Here is a 24,804-nt window from a genome sequence, read left to right as displayed (position 1 = left end):
CATAGTGGCTATACCAATTTACATTCCCACCAACACTGCACAAGGGTTCCCTTTTCTCCACATCCTTGCCAGCATTTGTTGTCGCTTGTCTTTTTGATCATAGCCATTCTAACAGGTGTGAGTTGATAACTTGTGGTTTTAATATGCACTTCCCTGATGGTGAGTGATGTACCTGTATCTGTTAGTTGTGTATTCTTTGGAAAAATGTCTACTCAGATCCTCTGCCCATTTTCTTATCAGATTGTTTGGGTTTTTTTGCTGTTGAGTTGTATGAGCTCCTTATATATTTTGGATATTAACCCTGTATCAGATATCTGATTTGCAAATATTTTCTCTCATTTCATAGGTTGCCTTTTCATTTTGTTGATGGTTTCCTTTGCTATGGAGAAACTTTTTAGTTTGATGTAGTCTCACTTGTTTATTTTTGCTTTTGTTGCCTTTGATTTTGGTGTCAAATCCAAAAAATCATCACCAAGACTGATGGCAAGGAGCCTACCACCCTGCGTTTTATTTTAGGAGTTTTAAAGTTTCAGGTTTAGGTTCAATTCTTTAATCCATTTTGAGTTGATTTTTCTGTATGATGTAAGATAGGGGTCCAGTTTCCCTCTTTCATGTGTGACTATCCATTTTTGTATTTCAGCTCTGTGATTTCTGTTTGGTACTTTTTAACATTTTCTCTCTTTGTTGAAATTCTCACTTTGTTCATGCATTGTTCTCCTTTCCCTGAATGGAGTCTATATGCATACTTCAAAAGCTGCTGAGGGTCAGGCTTCTAATTTAGCAAGCATCTAGAGGCTGACTGAGACCCTCCCCAGAGATCAAGCAAGCCAGCAGACACCTCCTCCACATTCTCCCTCACGCCTGCCCCAAGCTGCCAGTATCTCCCTGGAAGGAGCTTGAATACAGGTCTGGAACCCAAGCTTTTGTGGCTGCCTCCCTAGCTCTGATAGCCAATGTGTTTTCTACTCAGGAGTCCCACAGGACTGGAGCAAAAGGAAGCAGCTCTTAACCAGCTATCCACCCCTGTCTCAGCACTGAGGGAGCAGGCAGAAATGCCCACCTACCAGTTTCTCCCTCGAAGGGGCCTAACTACATATTTTCCCATTTGATGCCTGATCATCTGGCTTTTCTCTGGGTGCTGAATTCGATTCTCCCATTTGGGATGGTGATGGGTCTTGGCATGGTCTCAACTACTGGGGGACACTGAGAACAAAGAAGTTGGCTTGGTAATCACAAAGGTCTGAGAGACAGACAGGAGCACGGGCCAGGCTGATTGACAAGGTTCATCACCTCCATAAGACCACTCTGTCAAGACTAGGAGGGGTGGATGTTTTATCTACTGCACAGAAACCAACAGAAAGGGTCAAGGAAAATGAAGGAACATAGGAATATATTCCAAACAAAGGAACAAGATAAAACTCCAGAAACAGATCTTAGTGAAACAAAGATAAGTGATTAACCTGATAAAATTCAAAATAATGGTCATAAAGGTGCTCACCAAGTCAGGGCACTCATTTACAAAATTGGGTAGTTTGTTTTCTTATTGAATTTTCAGAGCTCATTATATATTTTGGATACAAGTCAAGTGTGTGACTGGCAAATATTTTCTGCCAGTCTGTAAATTGTCTATTCATGCTGTTAACAACATTTTTCAAAGTACAGATGTTCATAACTTATTAATTTTTTTCTCATATGGTTTCTGCTTTTGGTATGATATCTAAGAAATATTTGCTTAATTCAAGGTCACAAAGATCTCTTATGTTTTTCATTTTATTTATCTATCTTGTTGATGCCAGCACCACTTCATCTTGATTCCTGTAGCTTTATAATAAATATAATAAATAAGTCTTGAAGTCAGGTAGTATAGAATTCCAATTACATTTTTCTTTTTAAAAATTATTTTGGCTATTCTAGGTTCTTATCATTTCCGTATAATATTTAGAAACAGCTTATTAATTTTTACAAAAATACCTGCTGGGATTTTGATTGGGAATGTGTTTTTCAAATCTTCTATATCCTCACTGATTTTCTGCGTATGTGCTCTATCAATTATAAATTGATATCTCCAACTGTAATTGTGGATTTAGCTATTTCTTCTTGCAGCTCTATCAGTTTTTGCTTCTTATATTTTAAATCTCTATTATTAGGTACATAAACATTTAGGTTGATAAACTCTTACTGAATTGACTGCTTTATCGTTATGAAATGACACTACTTACACCTGGTTATATTTTTTCCTCTAAAATATGTACTATCTGATATTTATATAGCTTTCTTTTGATTAGTATTAGCATGTTATATTATTTTATATCTTTTTAATGTCTTTCTGCCTTTATCTTTAAAGTGGATTTCTTGAGGGTAGCTTTCCTTTTTTATCCAATCTGACAATCCCTTTTGATTGGGCTGTTAGATTTAGGTCAAAGTACTTAATTTTGGGGAGGAGGAAAATAGTAATGTAATTGTTATCTTTTAAACTTCAAATTCGAAGTGTTTATTACTGACTTTTCTATGTTTACTTTTATACACTATAAGCTCACTTATTAGTTGTAGGAGATTTTTTTAGTGTATATAGATTCTTTAAAATTTTATACATAAATGATCAGGGATGCCTTTAATTTTTTGTTCTTACTTAATTTCACTGTCTAGGACTTCTAGTAAAATGTTGGATAGGAGTGGTGAGAAAGGACATCCTTGCCTTGTTCCCAAACTTAGGGAGAACTCATTCAGTCCCTCACTAAGTATCATGTGAGTTGTAGATCTTTTTATTCATTGTTTGTTGAGAGGTTTTATCATGAATAAATAATGAATTTAGTGAAACACTTTTTCTGCATCTGTTGAGATAGGGATATGTTTTTTATTTAGCCTGTTAATATGGTAAATTACATTAATTGATGTTAGAATGTTAAATCAGTCTTGTGTTCCTGGGATGAACCCCCATAGAGATGTATTAATTTTTTTATGTATTGTTGGATTTATTTTGCTAATATTTTGGTGAGAATTTTGAAATCCATGTTCCTGATGGATATTGGTCAGTAGTTTTTTTCTTTCATAATGTGACTCATAAAATTAATTGGCAAGGATATCCTCCCTTTCAATTTTCTGGAAGAGATTGTGCAGAATTGGTTTTATGTTCTTTAACGTTGGGTGGAATTTGACAGTGAAACCATCTGGGTCTGGAGTTTTCTAACAGAAGGTTTTGTACTATAAATTTAATTTTTAAAATAGATATAGGACTATACAGGTTATCTTTTTTTCCCTTGGGTGAGTTTTGTTAGTTTTTCTTTTAAGGAATTATCCTATTTCATTTAAGTTTTCAAGTTTATGGACATAGTGTTGTTTGAATTATTCCTTTAATATTATTTTCATGTCTGTGGGATCAATAACAAGGATACTTCTTTCATTCCTGACATTAATAATTTGTGTCTTATCTTCTTTTTTTTTGGTCATCCAGGCTAAAACTTTATTAATTTTGTTGATCATTTTAAAGAACCAGCTTTTTGCTTTGTTGAGTTTCTCTATTTTTCTTTCTTTTATTTTCATTGATTTCTGTTCTAATCATTATCATTATTTTTCCTCATGCTCGCTTTAAGTTTAGTTAGCTCTTTTTCCTTTAGTTTCTTTAAGGTAAAACTTCAGTTACTGATTTTCTCACTTTTCTTATTTTCTTACATAAGCAGTTATTGCTATAAATTTCTTTCTAACTACTGCTTAGCTGTATCTCACAAATATTGATGATGTATTTTCATATTCAGTTATTTCAAATATTTTTAAAATTTCCGTCTTCTTTGACCTATGGGTTATTTAGAAATGTGTTGTGTAATTTCCAAATATTTCGGTACTTTCTAGAGATCTTGTTTATTATTGAGTGTTAGTTTAACTTTATTATGGCCTAAGAATTTTGTATGAATTCTATTCTTTTATATTTAAGCCTGTTTTATGGGCAAGAATCTTGGTGAATGTTCCTTGTATGGTTGAGAATAATGTATATTCTGCTATTGCTGTGTAGAATTTTTTACAAATGTCAAGTCAAGTTGATTGATATTTTTCAGATCATCTATACCCTTACTGATTTTCTGTCTATCCATTCCACCAATCACTGAAAAAGGAGTGCTGAAATATATTCCAAATATAATTGTGAATTTGACTGTTTCTCCTTTCAGATCTATCAGTTTTTGCTTCACATATTGAAGTCTCTGTTGTTAGCTGCATACACATTTAGGATTTTGTAACTTCTTGGAGAATTGACGCCATATCATTATGTAATCTCCTTCTTTATCCGTGATAATAGTCCTTATTCTGAGTCTGCTTTGTTTGAAATTAACATAGTTAGTCCAGCTTTCTTTTGGTATGTCTTGCTCCATCCTTTTAACTTTTAACCTATCTATATATCTGTATGTAACGTGAGTTTCTTGTAGACAGGTTGGGTCTTGCTTTTTTAAAATCCAATTTGACAATCTCTGTCTTTAACCAGGGTATTTAGACCATTCACATAAAAAGTGAATATGGATATTTTTAATTAAAATCTACCATGTTGCTAACATGTTTAATTCTCCTTTGTTTATTTTATTTTAAATAACTTTTTTACTTCTCTGGGTTTCATTGAGCATTTACTATTATTCCATTTTATCTTCTTTATTAACTTATTATTTATGCTTCTTAAAACATTTTTAGTAATTTCTCTAGGGTTTACAATATACATTTTAAAATAATTTTAGCCCACCTTCAGACAATGTTATACTTTCCATCAAAAAAAAGAGCACTTGCTCACATTTTCTGTTTTTTTAAAATTTTTATTTTTTTCGGATGTACATCATATTTCGAATTCTGTATACATTATATCATGTTCACCACTCGAACACTAATTATAGTGCATCCCCTCACATTTGAGCCTAATCACCCCTTTTGCCCTCCCCCCTTCCCCAATGGTAACCACCAGTCCAATCTCCAATGCTATGTGGTTTTTTTGGTCATTTTTATCTTCTAATTATGAGTGAGATCATATAGTATTTGACTTTCTCCCTCTGACTTATTTCACTCAGCATAATACCCTCAAGGTCCATCCACATTGTCACAAATGGCCGGATTTCGTCATTTCTTATGGCTGAGTAGTAGTCCATCGTGTATAAATATCACATCTTCTTTATCCATTCGTCCCTTGATGGGCACCTAGGTTGCTTCCATGTCTTGGCTATTGTGTATAATGCCGCAATGAACATAGGGGTGCAAGTATCTTTATGCCTTTGTGTTTTCAAGTTCTTTGGATAAATACCCAGCAGTGGAATAGCTGGATCATATGGTAGATCTATCGTTAATTTTCTGAGGATACTCCATACTGCTTTCCATAGTGGCTGCACCAGTTTGCACTGCCACCAGCAGTGAACAAGGGTTCCCTTCTCTCCACACCCTCTCCAATATTTGTTGCTTCCTGTCTTGTTAATTATAGCCATTCTGACCTGAGTGAGGTAATACCTCATTGTAGTTTTGATTTGCATTTCCCTAATAGCTAATGATGTTGAGCATCTTTTCATATGCTTGTTGGCCATCCGTATCTCTTCTTTGGCGAAATCTCTGTTCAGGTCTTTTGCTCATTTTCTAATTGGATTGTTGGTTTTTTTGTTGTTGAGCTGTATGAGTTCTTTGTATATTTTGGATATTAACCCCTTATCTGATATATGGTTTGCAAATATCTTCTTCCAGTTGTTAGGTTGTCTTTTCGTTTTGTTGATGGTTTCCTTTGCTGTGCAGAAGCTTTTTAGTTTGATGTAGTCCCATTTGTTCACATTTTCCATAGGGAGAAATCTTCCAAACCTAGAAATACTTTTAAGACTGTTACTTCTATATTTGAACTGCTTTAAACCATTTATAGACTGTGTATTTACTATTCATTACTATTATTACAGTAGCTGCCAGGCAGAAGAACAGAAATCTATTTAAGGATTTTAAGGAAGTTAGAATCATGTCTTAGTAATTTTAATTTTTTTAACTGACACTAGAGGAAAATTACCACTAACATCTCTGTGGATGTATTCTAATTTCTATGGTTGTATTTGGAGTAGCATATGGGAAAGTGGCTTGAAAAATGATAGGAAACTGGATTTGATTTTGCATTGAAGTTAAATGTTCTCATTTTATTTTTCTTTCAGAACAATATTTGTTTTTCAGCTTCCCTATGACTCTATTTAGCAACCTTTACTAAAAGGAACACAATCTGTCATTGACTACTTTGAAGATACATACATTAGGCACCTAAAATCAACAAGAGCGGAGAGGTAGGGCATAATTTTTTTTATGGTTGTGGGTTGTATCTAGAGTCAAACTAATCATTTAATGGCAGAAGCTGACAAAAAATAATCCTCAAATCAGCTTTTAGGAAATTATATTTAGTCATATATGGGTGATATTAATAATGCAGTTTTTGCTGGCATGTTCATAATTCATTTAAGTACTTTTGCTAACTGGGTGATAATATTTAGAAGTTATTATTTAAAATTTCAGCTACCTAGAATTTTAGTGCTTGTTTATAAAACTTAATTTTCTGTGTCACTTTCATCTTTAATTATCTCATAAAAGTTAGTCCCTAAACATTGCAACACACCAGTGATGGAAAATTATGACGAATGATCTTAGTTGAGGTAATAATGATAATCTGCTGCATTAGGTACAAAGTTTACATGTAGAAGTAATATTTTATTTTAGTGGCACTGACTAATTCTATGACACCTGTATACATTTAATAAATGGTGACCCATTATATTCCAATTATGATTTCAACATGTAAGCGTTATAAAAATTATTAATGATATATTTTGCATTCTTTTATTTTTTAGTACTAAGCCTTTAAAATCCAGTGTGTATTTTTCTCCTATAAAACATCTCAATTCAGGGGCTATATTTTTTATCAGACATACTTAATCTTTATTTAGCTTTCATAAAATTTATACTTAAAAGAGGAGTTTCACATACCAAAATTGTTCCAAACGTATTTGAGTTTTTCAGTGAATGAATTATCAACAAATCATATTTCTTGTATGTTTCCAACTACTTTGACAAATTTTTTCAATTTTCTAAGAACAATTAATTTCTCTCTGAAGCAGCATATCAACTTGAAAAATTAGTATAAAATTAAAGTATATTTAAAGTTTAAAGTTAAGTATATTTGAAAGCTTATGTTAACTTAGTATTATTTGTATCTAATTCAAATTAGAATTGAAAAGCAATTGTAAATTTTACAATGTCAACAAAGTGTTCTTTCAATTTTTCTTGTAGTTTTTGTAGCCAATCTACATAATGCTATTGGTAAGAAATAAAAATCTGCATATTGATTCATGTTAGAAAAATGGGTAAAATCATTATTAGTGATTTGCATTATGAAAGTTTCCTTTTAAATGTAATTTGTAGTACCTGTTTAGTAAGGTAGTAAATGAGCTTTTTCTTTCAACATGATATTGATGAAAAAAACCTTTGTCACACTGCCATTTTTTGTCTTTCATTATTGGGTATTTGGCAAATACTGCTTTTGTTTCAAGACAATCTTGAATTGGAGTTAACAATACAATAAATCTTTTAAAAATCTTCCATGACTCAACAAACGATCTCTGACAAAGAACACAAGATTCATTGTTTTCTATGTCTTTCAAGAGTTCCAAAAGTTGGTCACGATTCTTAGCATTTGCACATATATATTGAATGATTTTGACAACTGCATCCATGACACTTTTCATAAAGTCTCCTTCAGAAAACTGAACAGAAATATTTTTCAATTTGTATTACACAGTGGAATGAAACAATAAGAGAACTATCAGTCTCTTGTGTTAAAAATTACGATAAAAAGAACAAAGTTGATGTTTCATGCTTATTGATTTCAAAACTTTCTACAAAGCTACAGTAATCAAAACAGTGTGGTACTGGCATAAATAAAGATACCTACAAATGGAATAGAATAGACAGCTATAAAGAAACCTCCACATATATGGTGAAGTGATTTTTGACAAGAGCACCAAGACCATTGACTGGGGAAAGGACAGTCTTTTCAACCAAAGGTGCTGAGAAAACTGGATATCCATGTGCAACACAGTGAGGTTGGATCCTTACCTTACACCATGTACAAAAATTAATTCAGAATGTATTAAAGACATAAGAGGTAAAATTATGAAACTCTTAGGAGAAAACATAGGGGAAAAACTTCATGACATTGAATTTGGCAATGATTTCCTATATATGACACCAAAAGCACAGACAACAAAAGAAAAAAATGGATAAGTTGGACTTCATCAAAATTAAAACTTTTGTGTATCAAACAGCACTATTACCAGAGTGAAAGGCAACCCATGGAATGGGAGACCATATTTGCAAATCATCTATCTGGAAACCAACTGATATATAGAATATATAAAGAACTCTTAAAACTCAACACCAACAACAAAAAAGCAGCCCAATTAAAAATTGGGCAAAGGACTTGACTAGATATTTCTCCAAAGAAGACATACAAATGACCAATAAGCACATGAAAAGGTGCTCAACATCATTAGTCATTAGGGAAATGCAAATCAAAACCACAATGAGATATCACTTCACACCCATTAAGATGGCTGTTATATATATACACACACACACACAAACACACACATTAACAAGTGTCATTGTGGGTGTGGAGAAATTGGAACCCTTGTGCATTGCTGGTGGATATGTAAAATAGTGTAGCCACTGTGGAAAAGTCTATGGCAATTCCTCAAAAGATTAAAGATAGAATTACTGTATGTTATGGATTGAATTTTGAGTCTCCCTAAAATTGATATGTTAAAGTCTTAATCCTAGATGTGATGGTATTTGGAGATGGGGTCTCTGGGAGGTCATTACAGTTAGGTTAGAGAAGGTGGTACCCTCTTGATGGAGTGGCTTTATAAGAGGAGGAAGAGAGAGCTCTCTCTGTCTGCCATGTGAGGACATAGTAAGAAGGTGGCTGTCTGCAAGTCAGGAAGATAGCTCTCACCAGAAACTGATCATGCTGGCACCCTGATCATGGACTTCTAGTCTCCAGACCTGTGAGAAAGTAAATGTCTGTTGTTTAAGCTACCCAGTCTATGATATCTTGTTATGGCAGCCCAAGCTGACTATATGATTCACTAATCCCACTTCTGGGTATATACACAAAAAGAAATGAAAGCAGGGATTCAAGCAGATATGTGTACATCCATTTTTAAACCAGTATTATTCAGAACAGTCAAAAGATGGAAGCAATCTAAGTGTCCATCAACAGATCAATAGGTAAACAAAATGTTGTATATACATACAATAGAATATTAGCCTTAAAAAGGAAGGAAATTCTTACACATGGTACAACATGGATGAATCTTAAACATTATACTAAGTAAAATAAGAAAATCACAAAAGGGAAAATATGTTTCCACTTATATGAGTTTCCTAGAGTAGTCAAATTCATAGAGACAGAAAGTAGAATGGTGATTACCAGGGGCTTGAGGAAGGGGAAATTGAGAGTTAGCATTTAGTGAGTACAGAGTTTCATTTTAGGAGAATGAAAAAGGTCTGGATATGAATGGTGGTGATGGATACACAACCATGTGAATGTACTTAGGGCCACAGAATTGTACACTTAAAAGTGGTTAAAATGGGGGACTGACCTGGTGGCGTGGTGGTTAAGTTTGTGCACTCCACATCAGAGGCTCAGGGTTTACAGGTTTGCATCCTGGGCACAGAGCTACACACTGCTCATCAAGATGTTCTGTGGTGGCATCCCACATATAAAATAGAGGAAGATTGGCACAGATGTTAGCTCAGTGACAATCTTCCTCAAGCGAAAAGAGGAAGATTGGTAATGGATGTTAGCTTAGGGCCAATCCTCCTCACACACACACACAAAGGTTAAAATGGCAAATTTTATGTTATATATATTTTATCATAATGAAAAAGAACAATGAAACAAAACAGAAAATAACAAGTATTGACAAGAAATGGAGAAATTGGAACTCCTGTGCACTCTTGGTGGGAAAGCAAGATGGTGTAACCACTATGGAAAACACTAGGGCAGTTCCCCAAGAATTTAAAAAAATAGGATTACCGTATTATCCAACAATTTCACTTCTGGATATATATATATAAAAGAAGTGAAAGCAGGAATTCAAACAAATAGTTGTATACCTATATTCACAGCAGCACTATTCACAATAGCTAAAAGGTGGAGGCAACCCAAATGTCCATTGACAAATGAGTGGATAAACAAAATGTGCTATGTACATACAATGGAATATGATTCAGCCTTAAAAGGGAAAAAAAGTTCTGACACAGGCTACAACAAGGATGAACCTTAAAGACATTTATGCTAAGTGAAATAAGCCAGTCAGAAAAGGACAACTACTGTATGATTCCACTTATTTGAGGTAACTGAAGGCTTCAAACTCAGAAAGAGAAAAATAGAATGGTGGTTACCAAGGGCTGGGAGGAGGTAGAAACAGGGAGTTGTTTAATGGGTATAAAAAATTTCTGGAGATTGACTGCATGACAATGTAAATATACTCAATAGTACTGAACTCTACACTAAAAATTAATTATGATTGTAAGTGTTATTGTGTGTATTTTGCCACAATCAAAAATTTTAAAAAAGAGTATTTGTGATAGAATTGCCAATAAATTTTCAAAAATTAAAAATATGAAAAAAATCCAATACATCTGGACTTTTGAAATAAAATAGCTGGAGCACTGTTCATTGTGATAGAAACTAATTTTTTCAGATTTAGCTGAAATTCCTTAAGTTATGTAAAAGATTTAAAATATCTGCACTATGAGTTTGATTCTTTACAGATTTTTTAAAAGTCCTTTCTTAAAAATGACAACGTTTTGGTGTAAACCTGGAAGCCCTCTGAGACAAAATATACCCAAAGTATTCATTTCATTCTCTTTTATTGACCAACTCATCTAAAACTAAAGAAAAGTACATGTGATCTTTCAAATTTTGAATCAATTAATTTGTATATTCTTAGAAAGTTTTTGTATTATTTGTTTGGTAAATTGTTTTGTGGCTTAATTAAAAATCCTTCACTATTTGTAAAATATCATTTTCACACATTTCTTTGTTGTTTTGTAACAAAATTCCCAAAGTGTAATAATTTTTGTTTAGCATTTCACCATCTAAAACTAGTTTTCTTTTTTTTGCGCAAAAATCTAAGAAGTTTTATAGGGGTCTAAATTTACAAGCTCAGATTCTGTTTAAAAAGCTTAAATGTTTGTAGGACCTTAAATTCTGATTTTAGACAATTAATTTTGTTGATTCTTTCTTGGCTTTTGTGTAGAAACGCCTTATCAAATTCACTGAAAATATCTCAATATTCAAGTGATGTCAGTGTCATGGCAGAGTGAGCTTGCCTGGGACTGTCTCCCCTCCAACATACAACAAAAAGGAACAACCATATTCCAACAGAAAATATCCTAAAAACACAAAAATCCTTGGAAAGTCATGGCAGCCACATGACGAGGACAGACAACTAAGTAGCCTTGCTACCTGACTTGCACTTTTCTGGGGACATACCCAAAAAGGAATACTTAGATTGTGACTAGAAATCTTATAAATGTTTTTTCTTACTCATTTAAATTTGTGGCTTTTTCTCTCCTCTTTGGTAGAAAACATTAATAATACTGTTTTCAAATTTGCTTGTTTCCTTCAATGAAAAGCACAGATAGTATACAAAATATAACACAAACTTAGGACAAAAGGGAGAAGTCTATTTACCTAAATTAAAGCTTTAAATTAGAAAATATTTTTTAAAAATAATTGCAGTTTAGAACTTTCAGATTCACATAACTTGTACCAAGTTATTAAAGCATTGCACTGAAGACTAGCCTAACACATATTTACAAAAGACATACCGATTATTTGCATGTAAATTATTTTCCTAAATTGCTAGTTTGTTCTCTTAAGCAAGGAGGACTATGTATGTTATGGAGGGCTATGTTAGCTATATAACTGGTATTATACTAATAAAGCATTAAACGTCATTTGTCAAATTTCAGTTTTATAACAACCCTGAGAAGTAGGTATTATTCACATATTATAAGTAGGGAAACTGATGCTCAGAGAGGTTAAGTAACCTGTTTTAAATCATGTAGCTTTTGAGTGGTAGATCTGGGAGTCTTATAAACTCTCATAATGTCCTTCCACATATAGTGTCTGTCTTATTGTACAAAGCTCATGAGATCTGCAAGTCATGCTTTTTGGGGGAGGATCTATGGTTCACCAGTCTCTTATGTTTCTAGAAAGAGCTTAAGTGTCCTGCTTTCCCAGAATTTAGGATACTCAAACTCGTATTTTTGTAAACAAAATAAAATCTAGACCCCAAAAGGCCTGAATGAAAGTTGTTATGCAAACTTCCTAATCTCCCCACCTGTACCCGTTCCCTCACCCAAACCCAACAACCTTTAAATATACTTTAAGTAAGTGTTAATCTGGTAAGAATATTATTACATCATTAGTTCAGATATCAATTAACTTGCAGAATATGATAAAGCTCTCAGAATTGGGCCAAACAATAGTATAACAGAGACTTCAAAGATGGAATTTGTGCCACAAAATAGAGTAGTTGGAAAAGCAAGGACTTTGGAAGGAAGCAGGCTTAAATATGAATCCTGACTGCCCATTGTACATTGTGTATCCTTAGACAAGTTATTTAATTTTTCAGACTCAGTTTTCTCATCTGAAAATTATAATATTCACTATCTTACAGAGTTAAACAGTCAAATGGTATTATTTGCTCCACTTTTAGTAGTATTAACATCTCCCTTTTATATGTAGATCCAAAATGTGGTGCTTTTTCAAAGTGTTGTCTTTCATCCTAATTTTTGGAACTACTCATGGTGCCTTTCGATATCGAAGATCTGTGAACCCTGAAGCAAATATGAATATTGTAAGTTGCTAGGAAATGAATGCTAAGCTGCTGAAATAAAGGGAAAGCTACTCTTCAATTTTAGGATGTTTTAATTTTAACATACCTACAGGCAAATTTATATCTCTGCATTCATGTATTTTGATATTGGTCAACTAATATTCCCCAACTACTACTCCATAACTCACAGTTTCCCCTTCAGTCTTATTCTATCTCTGTGATTAAAAAATATAGATAGATAGATAAATAGGTCCATACCTTCGTTTATAATTCTCTCTTCTATACACTCACATATGTACAAATTTCAGATATCAGCATAGTTATATGCATAAACTTGCAACAATTTATAGATACACATATATTTTAAAATTGTATATGAGTGATTAGGTAAAACTATGAGTGATTAGTAGTTAGAAAAAAATTATTAGGTTACTTCTTGAGATATCTCTTTGAGGGCAGGGTTTTATTTTTTGTTTTCTTTTTCTGTCAATCCCTAGTGTATAAGACTGACGCTTAGTAGCTATTCTATCAATATTTATTACTGAATGAATCAGTAAATTAGTGAAAATAAAAATAGGCCTGAGATTGAGAGAGAATACAAAGCTTCATTTTTACATTTTAGGTTGGAAATGGCAAGCAATTCAACTTAATTGACCAATAATCATTCTAAAAGGTTTGCTTTTTCTTTATCTAGAGCCAAATTATTTCCTACTGGGGCTACCCAGATGAAGAGTATGATATTGTAACCGAAGATGGTTATATCCTTGGCCTTTATAGAATTCCTTATGGGAAGATAAACAATGATAACAATTCAGGTAATGCCCAGTTCAAGATAAATTGGTGAATGTCTGGGGCCTGAAGTTCTTAACTTGTCCATTTCTTCTCAGTGAGTTTAGGAGAAGAAAAGAATTTGAAGATGAAGGTCGTTTCTCGTATATCTCTCCACATGCCTCAGGAAGAGAACCTGATTCTCCACTAGCTTTCTGTTCACAGAGTGGTTTTAATGTGTGGTGGAACATAAGTTGTTCCTTCCAGATTTTCTTTGTGGATCACTTTGCTCATACGTGTTGATTCTCTAGAATTTTCTTTGTTTAATGAGGGGCTTAGAAATGCTCCGAAACACGCTAACACTATTCTGTAGGTTTGAAGAATGGCTGGTAAAAATTTCCATACTTGTCTTTATGGCTCTCTTCTTTAATAATCACAAAGAGATCAGGTTGCTAGCAGCCTCACGACTCTTTATTCTAACAATAGGTGCATTTGTATCAGCAGAGTGTGGTGCAAAATGCAGCAGAATTTGTCACTAGGGTTATAATCCTAGGTCTGCCACTTAACTAGCAGGGAGTCAGGTGTGTGTGATTTATTGATGGACTACTGTCAGGAGAGAGTAACGTGGAAATCAGGATAAGGGAAGGAGAAGGAGCTAAGGAAGGACTCAGCTGCAATATGATCTCAGAAGAGCTCCTGAATCCATGAACTGGACCACAGAGGTGGTCCCACCCTCAAGTTAGAGAGCTAGATTTTTGCATTCCCATTTCAGTCACTGCCTGAAGGCTACCCTTAGAAAGAAGTGTAATTTCCTGGGTAAGGCAATTCCCATTTGGCTGGGGGCAATTCTACAGAGAAAGGGACAATAGGCAACTCTTCAAAAGCAACACTCACAACAGCTGGGAGAATGGTTGTCTGTTTAGTAAAGGAAATCTGGATGCATCTCCAAAATAATCTAATAGAGTACACCCCTTGCACTACTCAGATCCATTTGTCTTTCACATTAAGTTTATTTCATCCAGGTACAGCTTTTCCAGGATTCTTGTAGGTCAGAGGAAGATTTGAGGAGCAAAATTACATCTGCTTTTGCAACTGATCCTAAAGCCATAACTGATACTCATAAATTCCTGCCTCCACCACCCATTGTATATCCCCCTCCCTCTCAGTTAGCTTGTCTCATGTTGTAAGCCAAATCCTCATCCTTAAAAGCTACTATATCCAGAGCAGGTCATAGTTGCTGTACTTGTACATTTACAGTTAAAATAGGGCATAGGAGTAACAAAAGATGCCCCTGTGGATCACCTGAATTTATATATATTTTTCCCTGTTCTCATTCCCTGTATCAGCAGTCCTACTCCTCATGATGATCAGAGCCAATTACTGCTGCCTGTATACTAATGCTTTTCTTTGCCTCCCTGTTTCTAACACGAGGAGCCCAAAATGGCAAGGCAGCAGTCATAGCTTTAAGTTTATTAGGATGCTGGTGGAAGCATTTTCTCTCTCAGAACAAGGGTCTCTATATCTACAGAGCCTAAAATTGTGAGGATAGAAAACACAAATCCCTGAGGGAGTTACTGGGAGTGGTAGTGAGTGGGGCCACTCTTAATCCTACCCCTTTTTTCCTAAGATCCTTGTATTCTAGTAATTGGAGGAATCAGAAATATATTATGGCCATTTGTTTAAGGTGTATAAGGAATCTTGAAGGATAGCACCTATACTTACAGGATGTCATCTTCCAGCTGGCAGCTCCACTGAGCCTTCAAGGTGTTATTTCATTGCTCTATCAGGCTGGCAGCCTCATGATGGTAGTAATGTGCTAGGGTGTAGGTACCGTGGTCATTTGCCAATAGCTGCACCTTCTTTGACGTGAAGTGGGTTCCTTGATTTGAGGTAACGTTATGAGGGGGTTCCGTGTTGGTAGATCAGACAATCTGTGAACTCTTGAGTAGGTGCTAACTGTGGTCCTATTTGGAAAGAAAGGCAAATCATAGCAGAAATGTGTATCAATCCTACTCATAATGAATTGTTGCCCTTTCTGGGAGAAAAAGCATGTGATGTACCTAGCATGTCTCCAAGTGGCTGGTTTGGTCTCCTCGAGGGATGGTACCATAGGAGATCTGTTTTGCTGGCAGGTGAGACTTATTGCCCTGGCAGTAGCTAGATCTGCCTTGGTGAGGGGGCCCATAATGATGGACCAGTGTTTAATCTACGTCCCTGCCACCATGGATACTCCTTTTGTGAGCCCACTGCACAAGCACTGGGGTGGCCAAAAACAGTGCCCAGCTGACATCTATTGGTTGAGTCATCCTATGCACTTGGTTGTTTAGTGTACTCTGTGTAGTATTTGTTGCCTTTCTTACTCCCTTCCGCTCCATGTACATGGATTGAGTATTGTTCTGGAGGGAAGGTGGGGAAAGAATCAGAGAAGAGTATTTTGTCCTTCCTGTATGGCTGCTGTTCTCTCTCACAGATATGCATGTGAATGGACACTTTCATAAAACTCTTTCCAATCTTTTCTCTGAGGTTCATTTTGGGTTCCCGGGAAAGAATTTGCAGACTATAGACTTCCCAGTTTCTACTGAACTCAGAGGCTTCACACTGTCCTTGGAGCCTATACCTGGCCTTCACTAATTCTTCAGTTATTCTTTTTTTTTTTTTTTTTTGAGGAAGATTAGCCCTGAGCTAACTACTGCCAATCCTCCTCTTTTTGCTGAGGAGGACTGGCCCTGAGCTAACATCCATGCCCATATTCCTCTATTGTATATGTGGGATGCCTACCACACCATGGCTTTTTGCCAAGCAGTGCCACGTCCGCACCCAGGATCCAAACTGGTGAACCTCAGGCCGCCGAGAAGCGGAATGTGTGAACTTAACCGCTCTGCCACCAGGCCGGCCCCAATTCTTCAGTTATTCTACCTAAACTATTCTGATTGTGTTTCCTCTCTTCTTGCAAGCATCTGTCTCTCCTCAGACTTGGGATCAGAGTTTTGCTCTGTGACATCAGCTTTCTGATGAGTTTTTTAAAAGTCATGAATTTGAACTTAGATCATTGTGAGAATGGAGCAATACTTCTTCTGGCTTACTATATATCCCAAAAAGGAAGTGGAAATTCTCTACTTCTGAGCTTTTAAATTCTTCTGGTGTCCTCACCAGTGAGTGTATTTTTTTTAATTTGGTAAATGGAATATCCTCCAAGCCCCCCCAGGGCATATTAGTCAGTTGGTAGATATTCTGGTCTTGTTTAATAGATTTAGCATGCCTACAGATGAGCCCTTTTATTATTTCCTCCACAATCTGCTATTACAATTCTGAAATTTTCTAAGCTTCAAACAAATAGCAGAATGTCAGGACTGACCTCTGGAACCATTGCCAGTCTGTTAAATTCTGTGTCGTAGGAATGCGTTACCACATGAACAAATTCATCCTTATCCAGGCTTTGATCCAACACCCTCAGGATTTCTCCCAGGCATACTCTCCCAGTTCCTGCTGTTACATACATATTAGCCAGATTTTGTAGCCCCTTTAGTGTGTAATCTCTCCTTTCCCTCAGCAGGCCCAACACTTCTTCAGTTAAGCCATGCTAGAATTTAATCATAGTTACTGAATGAGTGTCCAGGAAGGGATTGGGTGGATCTTGAGGAGAGGAAGCTTTGTTCTGAAAGTTATCTAAGTAAGGGAGCCATTATCCTCTAACAAAGAGGAGCGGGTGACTTCTGTAGTCCCAGTGAGTTCAGGGAAATCTGGGTTTCAAGGTTCTGAAGCTGTTCTACCCGGATATCCTCATCTTAAGTCTCAGAGTCCTACTTCCCTATAAAGGCTCTGAAAACAGAGGAGTTCTTCCCAGAGCTGAGAATTCAACCTTCCTGAAGTTCTACCATTCTTACAGTTAGGTCCTGACCATGATTTTCACCTCAGTTTTCCCTCTGGCTATAGGAGATGAAAGTGTTTAGATGCTGCCAAAGACATGTTATGACTTTCACACTTTGCTTTGAATTGGTGATTGATTTGCCCTGAGCCTCTTAATTTCTCTCTTCAAAACATCATTGGTACTTAGTAACAGCTACCTGATTTCCAAGTCCTCATAATTATATTTCCTCTGTACCTCTTAACTGTCAGAGATATTGTACAAATCAGTCATCCCTTTCCTATATCATCACAGGAATCATGAGTATTTTAGCCATTGGAGTGCTACAACATGCAAAGTTCTTTCAATACTCCATCTATAACCAATGATGTGATCCTCATTTCCAGCCAACCAGCAAGTAATCCAACTCCATGATCCCATCCTTAAATGTCTGCTTCCTCAATCACTTTTAGTAGTAATGATGCGGGGTGAGTGAGCCGAGGAGTCGAAAGAAAGATTTATTGGACTCTCAAGGTCTGGCAGTAGTGCTGTTTTATTTAGAGAATAGTATGGAATAACATGGGGACAGGACCCATGGGCAGTCAGAGCTGCTGCTGCATGGGGACAGGACCCATGGGCAGGAGGAGCTTCTGCTGCATGGGGATGGGAGTCATGGGCAGGAGGAGCTGCTGCTGCAAACATGGGTTGAGAGTAGGGCTAAATTTAAGGCATAGCTATGTGAGTTATCTCTTTACAAGACAAAAGAAAGAATATGTAAAAAGAGTTGTTAAAATGGTATCAGTGCTGGTAGGGTCTGGTTATTGGGTGGTCCTATAACTTTTAGATAAGAATCAAACTGGATTAAGTAAATGGCAGAAGCCACCACCTTAAATATTATCTTCAGTTAAAGACAAAGGACGATGTTGGGGGGTGTCAGTTACATGAGGTTACCAGACAGTAAACAACTTAAGTCCTTGACTTCCTCATTAAGAGTTTCCAGAGATAAGGCCATCCCCCCTTCCTCCTGGTGCAGAGAGGGAGACACCCCCCACAGATGGAGACTTCCTCCACAAATGCAAATGTCTCTCATCAAAGGGCAAGCAAATTCCACTCCTTAGAGCCTCCTTCTCATCTGCAATTTTTAACAGTAACCAGCCTAAAATAATCTTCATCAGTAACTCTTAGGTCAAGGTCCCTTGAAGCAGAGCATGTGACAGGGATTTGAGGGAATCTCAGGAAAAAGGTAATGGGGGAAGCAGAAGTGAGCAGAGGAGGAATCAAGCAAAGATGTGGTCTGAAGTGGAGTCTAGCTTCAGCCTGGTCCCTTAGGGAGATATGAAACATGAATTATGTCAGAGTTAGTCCAACCTTGAAGCAAGGGAGTCAAACTTTTGTACCTTTGTGTCAGTTGGTCAAAGTATAGGTTGTCTCCCTCCTCACCCAGTGTGGGAGCTCCCATTTAGCCAAGAATGCCAAGAGTGTGTCTTCTGAAAAGGGACAGCTGTGTATAGTTAGCAGCTAACACAATAGCCTAGTTAGTGGGATCTATACAGGGAACCAATAGTATCATTACAGTAGATGATAATAATGTGGATAATATGTGAATGGCGGCTTGGGGCTTAAAATGAAGGTATTAGTGAGCACACTTTTTGTTACTCAAAAGGTTTTATTTCTCAAAGATGTTGGAAGTATAGATTAGGGCCCTGTGAACTCTGTTAGGTGGCTAAAACAGTGGTTCTAATGATTACACTGATAAAGATTATGCCTGTGAAAAATGTGATTATATAATTATTTCGCGAAATGAAAAAGTGGGAAAATCATACCAAATGTGTTTTATATAATATGTTATGTAAAATGTACATGAGTGCCCAAATTAATATTAGATATTTGAATTAAAAAAGTTTTTTTAAGTGGGACATGACCTAATTATCCACTTGTTCATTTGAAAGAAATCCATGAGTGAACTGTGTTAAACAGCTCTCACATACAATGGGATGAAACATTAGTAACTTACCCTATTTATACAATTTTTTTAAATCTTCAAACTGCCATGTGTTAAAAGATTAAATTTCAGATGAGGTTTTAATGTAGATACTACAAAATTAAAAAAGAAATTGACTGCGTATTGTTTTCCAGTTCAGAGGCTTGTTGTATACTTGCAACATGGTTTGCTGACATCTGCCATCAGCTGGATTTCCAATCTTCCTAGCAACAGCCTGGGCTTCATTTTGGCAGATGCTGGTTATGATGTGTGGATGGGGAACAGTAGAGGGACTACCTGGTCCAGGAAACACTTGTACCTAAAAACAGATTCCAAAGAATTCTGGGCTTTCAGGTACAAACAAAATCAAGTTTATTTTATAAATGTATTGAACATTTTTTTCTTTCTGAATGAAATAAAATAAAATATGTCTCTTTTCTCAACTCAGGGCTTCCAATAGACCATCAAAATTTATGCAAATTTTGGCTTGGAAATTAAAGAATGATTGTTTGATTTTGAGCTTATTCCTCAATTTTCAGCAGTAATGTTTATTGACTAACCCCACCTTTGCTTTAACTCCTCTTTCACTCTGTAACTCATATATTTAGTCTACCTCTCTGTGCTTAGAATATACAAACACCTTCTTTATAAGACTGCCTTGTGGCTTTTTTATTTCCTTGACTTTGTGTTCCCAAATAAATCTCTATTACATAGGTACGTTATTCCACATAACTTCTTGATAATACCCAAAGAGGGTTGAAAATTGAATTTATTCATTTATCTATTCATTATCCTCAAATGTTAATATAACATTAGTAGAAAGTGCATTTTTATTTTCCTTTTTCTCTTGTAGTTTTGATGAGATGGCTAAATATGACCTTCCAGCCTCCATCGATTTCATTGTGAAGCAAACCGGACAGGAGGAAATATTTTATGTAGGCCATTCACAGGGCACTACTATTGGTATGCCAAGAAAGATTGTTGCTAATATTCCTTAATGCTTTTTAAAGTTTTTAGATATACTTATTAAGTTGTAAATAACCTTCTAGACCTAGAAGTGAGACAAAGCAGAACTGTGAGACAAGCATAGCAAAGCAGAGCCCTGAAAGTTCACATCCTGATGTCATTCCACAGCATCTTCTCTAGGCACAAATAATCGATAGTAAAAGCAAGGTTGTTTGTGCTTTTGTTTGTTTCCAATGTATAAAAGTTGGATATCCATCTTAAGATCAATGTGGGATCATAACAATCACTTGTTCCACAAATAGAACTTGCATAATTATTTTTCTTTTTAATATATAACATGGAGCTTTATGAGTGAGAGACTTGAAAAGACTATGTTTTTGCATTTAGGACAGATTAAATTTAAGAAATGCACAAAGATGAGGAAAGCCTTCCTATATTTAAAGATGACTAGTAAAGAACTTTCACCTGACAACACTAACGCCTCTATCTAATGTATAAACATTCTACTTTTGGGAAAAAATTCCCTAAGCCCTAAAATAATTCTCTTACATGGTATAGTAAACCTGTTTACTCTTTCTTGTTTATTCTTGCAACTTTGAAGGTGTGAGAAGCCATTTTATAATAAAAGCCAACATTAAATGAGTTTTTTGTAGACTGAAGCGTATCATTTTCTTATAGGAATAATCCACTTCCCACTAGAAAAAGTGTTTTGAATAACAGCTAATCCCATTTTTCATAGGTTTTTTTCTCTGATGTTTATTAACTGTGTGTGACGTTTAGTGCAAATTCTCATCAGCTGTTCAATTATCTGGAACCAGGAATCCCTGATAATTATTAAATAAGAAAATAAATGGGTGATGTACCAGAGCTTATTAACTCATAATATGCTTTTATAATTGTTCGGTTATTTGACTTCTCAGAACCCAGGGGAAAAAAAAGAACCAATAAAAATAGAGAAGGTGTGCAAGTAGATAGCTCAATAAGAAGTAAAAAAGGGAAATACTAGTATTTGTCATATCAATGACTCTAAGCAATCAATAGCATATAACTAATATTTAGTATCCTCTGTATAAGAAGGCAAGGAAGTTTTAAAATATATTAAAAGTAAATATTAAAACAATTTGACACTTACTGAATCTTAAAGTTTATGATTCATCTATCTGAAAAATTCATTTAACCTTGTTTACACCATGGCCAGTTATACAAATGTTCAGTATTGTTTCTGATTTTTAAACTACAGTGTTACAACACTGATTTATTACTAACTTATCACCTCCTATGGTCTATACTTTTGTTTTTAATTCTAATAATCAGCATTGTGTCGTGATCAATATACATATCTCATACTAGGTGATCAATAAATGTTTGATAAGTGAATTAAGAAATTAATGAGTAAATTAATTGTTCAAAGCCTGTTGAACTTACTGTCATTTGCCATGGTGTCATTTCTTACATGCTAGTAATTGCTTAAGAATAATTTATACCTTATTTTCTTTTAGGTTTCATAACATTTTCCACAATGCCAAAGATAGCTGAAAGAATCAAAATATTTTTTGCTTTAGCACCGGTTTTTTCCATTAAATACTCAAAAAGTGCTTTAATTAAAATGGCATACAAGTTGAAGTCAGTGATCAAGGTATTTTATTCCTTTCTTTTACGTGGTTGATAACCCAAAGTGACAATGATTCTGTGCCTTAAAAATAAAAGGTCTTGACTTATGTTTGCATGGGCACGTGTACGAATTGAATTTTTTGGCTTCATTTACACTGGATTCTTGTCTTTGTTTCTACAAAGGAATAGGATTTTAAGTATGATACCTTTGGACATCTCATTGTGAGAAAAATCCAGCATCAAATCATCTCTACATGCTGCTTCCAAGTTCTGTCCTCAATTTAAGTGTTTTTTAATCTTTTATGTGTTTATTTATTATTATTGTTTTTGAGGAAGGTCTTGAGGAAGATTGGCCCTGAGCTAACGTCTATTGCCAATCTTCCTCTTTTTTTTTTCTCCCCGAAGCCCCAGTACATAGTTGTATATCCTAGTTGTAAGTCATTCTAGTTCTTCTATATGGGATGCCGCCACAGCATGGCTTCATGAGCGGTGTGTAGGTCTGCGCCCAGGATCTGAACCAGTGAACCCTGGGCTGCTGGAAGCAGAGCGTGTGAACTTAACCACTCAGCCATGAGCCAGCCCCAATTTAAATGTTTTAATCTACTGTAAGATGATACATTTAGTTGTAAACATAGTAAACCACATCATCTCTTGATTAATTATTTTGACCTTCAAAATATGGATAAACTCAATTTATTTTGCAGGCTTTTTCTGGCAACAAAGACTTCTTAGCTAATACATCATTTAATAGATTTGTTGGGTTGGAGCTGTGTTCCCTAAAGATTTTTGATAATATCTGCAATGATATCTTGTTTATGATGACTGGATATGATCTGAAGAATTTAAATATGGTGAGAATAAGTTGTATTTGAATTCTATTTTCTAGTTTTTAGATAGAAGCTCTTAATAGTGATTATTTTATACCTCATGTGTCATTTTATGATTTATCCGTGTACACTAGTAGTTAGATCCTTACCCTTTCTGATTTTGTGACTGTACCAACATTGTGAAACTAATTTCCCTCAGCATGCTGCGATTACTTTGCTTCCATATTTGTGTTACTCTGTAAAGAACAGAGAGCAGCTGCTGTGATGGTTATCTTTATTAGCCTTTGCTATTGAGTGTTAGTTTCCTGAAGTTTCTTGTATTTAGATTGTCTTCTATTCACTTGTTTCCCAAAACTCCTCCTCTTATCTCCTGATTCCTAACACAGGTTTCCCTTCTTGTTGATCTTTTCATAATTAGAATTAGTGCCTGCTAATTATATTACATGCTCTGGCATTCATCAAAATTCCTCAAGTGGGAAATTGTTTTGATGCTCAAGCTACTATTACCAAGGCCATTTAGATTTATTGTGTATAGATTTTCTTAAAGATGTAGGCATTCATTCTAAGACTTTTTCAGCACATTAAACTAATAATCCATATTTGATGGAAGCAGCTGTGGTATTTGGACTAGTGGTTGGTTCTTGCACCTGAATCTTTTAAGAGCTTCTCAATGAGAACCAATTTATTTATTCAAAGAAAGAGAAGTGTCCTCTTAATTCCCAAACACATTTTCATGCCACAAGGATATGCTGATTTTATTCATCCTCACAAAGGTCTTACCAAGTCTCAGAGGGATATATAAACAATTAAATAAATATGAAAAGAACACTTCATAATAGAAGAAATTAACTCAGTTCTTTTATCTAATGTGTAACAACTTTACTGTCATAGAAGGTAGAAAATACTAATTTAATATCTTCTTTCTCATATTTTTCTGTCTATTTAGTGTTATACACCTACCAAGGAATGACTGGAAGAATCATAAACATAATTTTTATTTTTGCTTGTCTTATTCATTCATTTTATGTTTTGTAGTATATTTGGACATTGCTATATTTTCTGTAATTATATTGTGGTGTCTTTGAGAACTTTTCTTTTGTGAACTATTAAAAAAGCTTACTTTCTGACTTCTCAGCCTTTAACTTTGTGACTCTCCTTTATGGGACAAAATTTGACAGTGACATAGGTTGTAATATGGTTGTGTCCTAAGTTGTCTGGGATTGTGGAAAGTTTGAAGTGGAACAATTTCACACACAGTGTGTATGGGAACATTAAAAATTATAGCCTAGTTCAGTTTGAGTCAGTCCTCTTGTGAACCTATCAAGATCTGTGGGGAAGGTAGAGTTTGACTTGGAATTTCTTTCCTGTAGACAGTATGAAAAGCCAAGAGAGAATCTTGCAGTTTGTAAAAAGGCAGTGAGTGGAATCAGACCTATGTCACTCAGGCATGGAAAACCAAATAAGAGAACTGAAAAGAAAGGTATGACGCAAGGAAGAACGGGTGGCAAAAACTCTCACCAATGTAACTTGGAAAATGTATCATTGAACCACCCAAAATTTTGACCTTGTCCAATTCTTATGATTCTTTGAAAAAGGTTTACAAAAATAAATTCTAGCACTTACAAAGAGATTTGAGCCTGAGATATATGAAATACAGTTATCAAGAGTCTATAGTTATGATTTGAGTCCCTTTAGTGAATGGATTCCTTCTTGTCTATCTGATAAAGTCAAAATAGAGACTCTGATAAATATCTCAGATTACTCATAGATAGGTGTCATGGATATTTATGAAAGCTACTTGTAAGTAAGCTTCTCCATCCAGGAGAGATTAATAGGACAAGGTGTTTTGGGTTGAGTAAGCCCCTAACTCACATTAGGGTAAATAGCAAAGTCACTCTAATGCAAGGAATAGCTGGA

General features: G+C 35.2%; 1 protein-coding gene across 24 annotated transcripts in view; it reads left to right on the top strand.

Moving 5' to 3' along the window:
* The window catches only part of LOC103557425 (lipase member J), a 43,234-nt gene that overhangs the window by 5,853 nt on the left and 12,577 nt on the right, over positions 1 to 24,804 (top strand). For 6 of the 24 annotated variants that reach the window (XM_070610877.1, XM_070610887.1, XM_070610906.1 and 3 more), the window contains exons 3-9: positions 6,144 to 6,269; positions 12,800 to 12,911; positions 13,585 to 13,705; positions 19,639 to 19,837; positions 20,337 to 20,446; positions 21,949 to 22,085; positions 22,765 to 22,911. In XM_070610877.1, coding sequence (XP_070466978.1) covers positions 12,807 to 12,911; positions 13,585 to 13,705; positions 19,639 to 19,837; positions 20,337 to 20,446; positions 21,949 to 22,085; positions 22,765 to 22,911 — 819 coding nt within the window. In that variant the 5' untranslated portion in view covers positions 6,144 to 6,269; positions 12,800 to 12,806. Of the gene's footprint in view, positions 1 to 2,646; positions 2,746 to 6,143; positions 6,270 to 12,799; positions 12,912 to 13,584; positions 13,706 to 19,638; positions 19,838 to 20,336; positions 20,447 to 21,948; positions 22,086 to 22,764; positions 22,912 to 24,804 lie in introns of all 24 variants that reach the window. The other 18 variants (XM_070610924.1, XM_070610988.1, XM_070610996.1 and 15 more) reach the window with 5 other exon arrangements.

Source organism: Equus przewalskii, chromosome 1 (genome assembly GCF_037783145.1).
Source record: "Equus przewalskii isolate Varuska chromosome 1, EquPr2, whole genome shotgun sequence".
Taxonomy (NCBI): Eukaryota; Metazoa; Chordata; class Mammalia; order Perissodactyla; family Equidae; genus Equus; species Equus przewalskii.
Note: the sequence above shows the minus strand (reverse complement) of the source record. Positions and strands in the feature narration are given on the sequence as shown.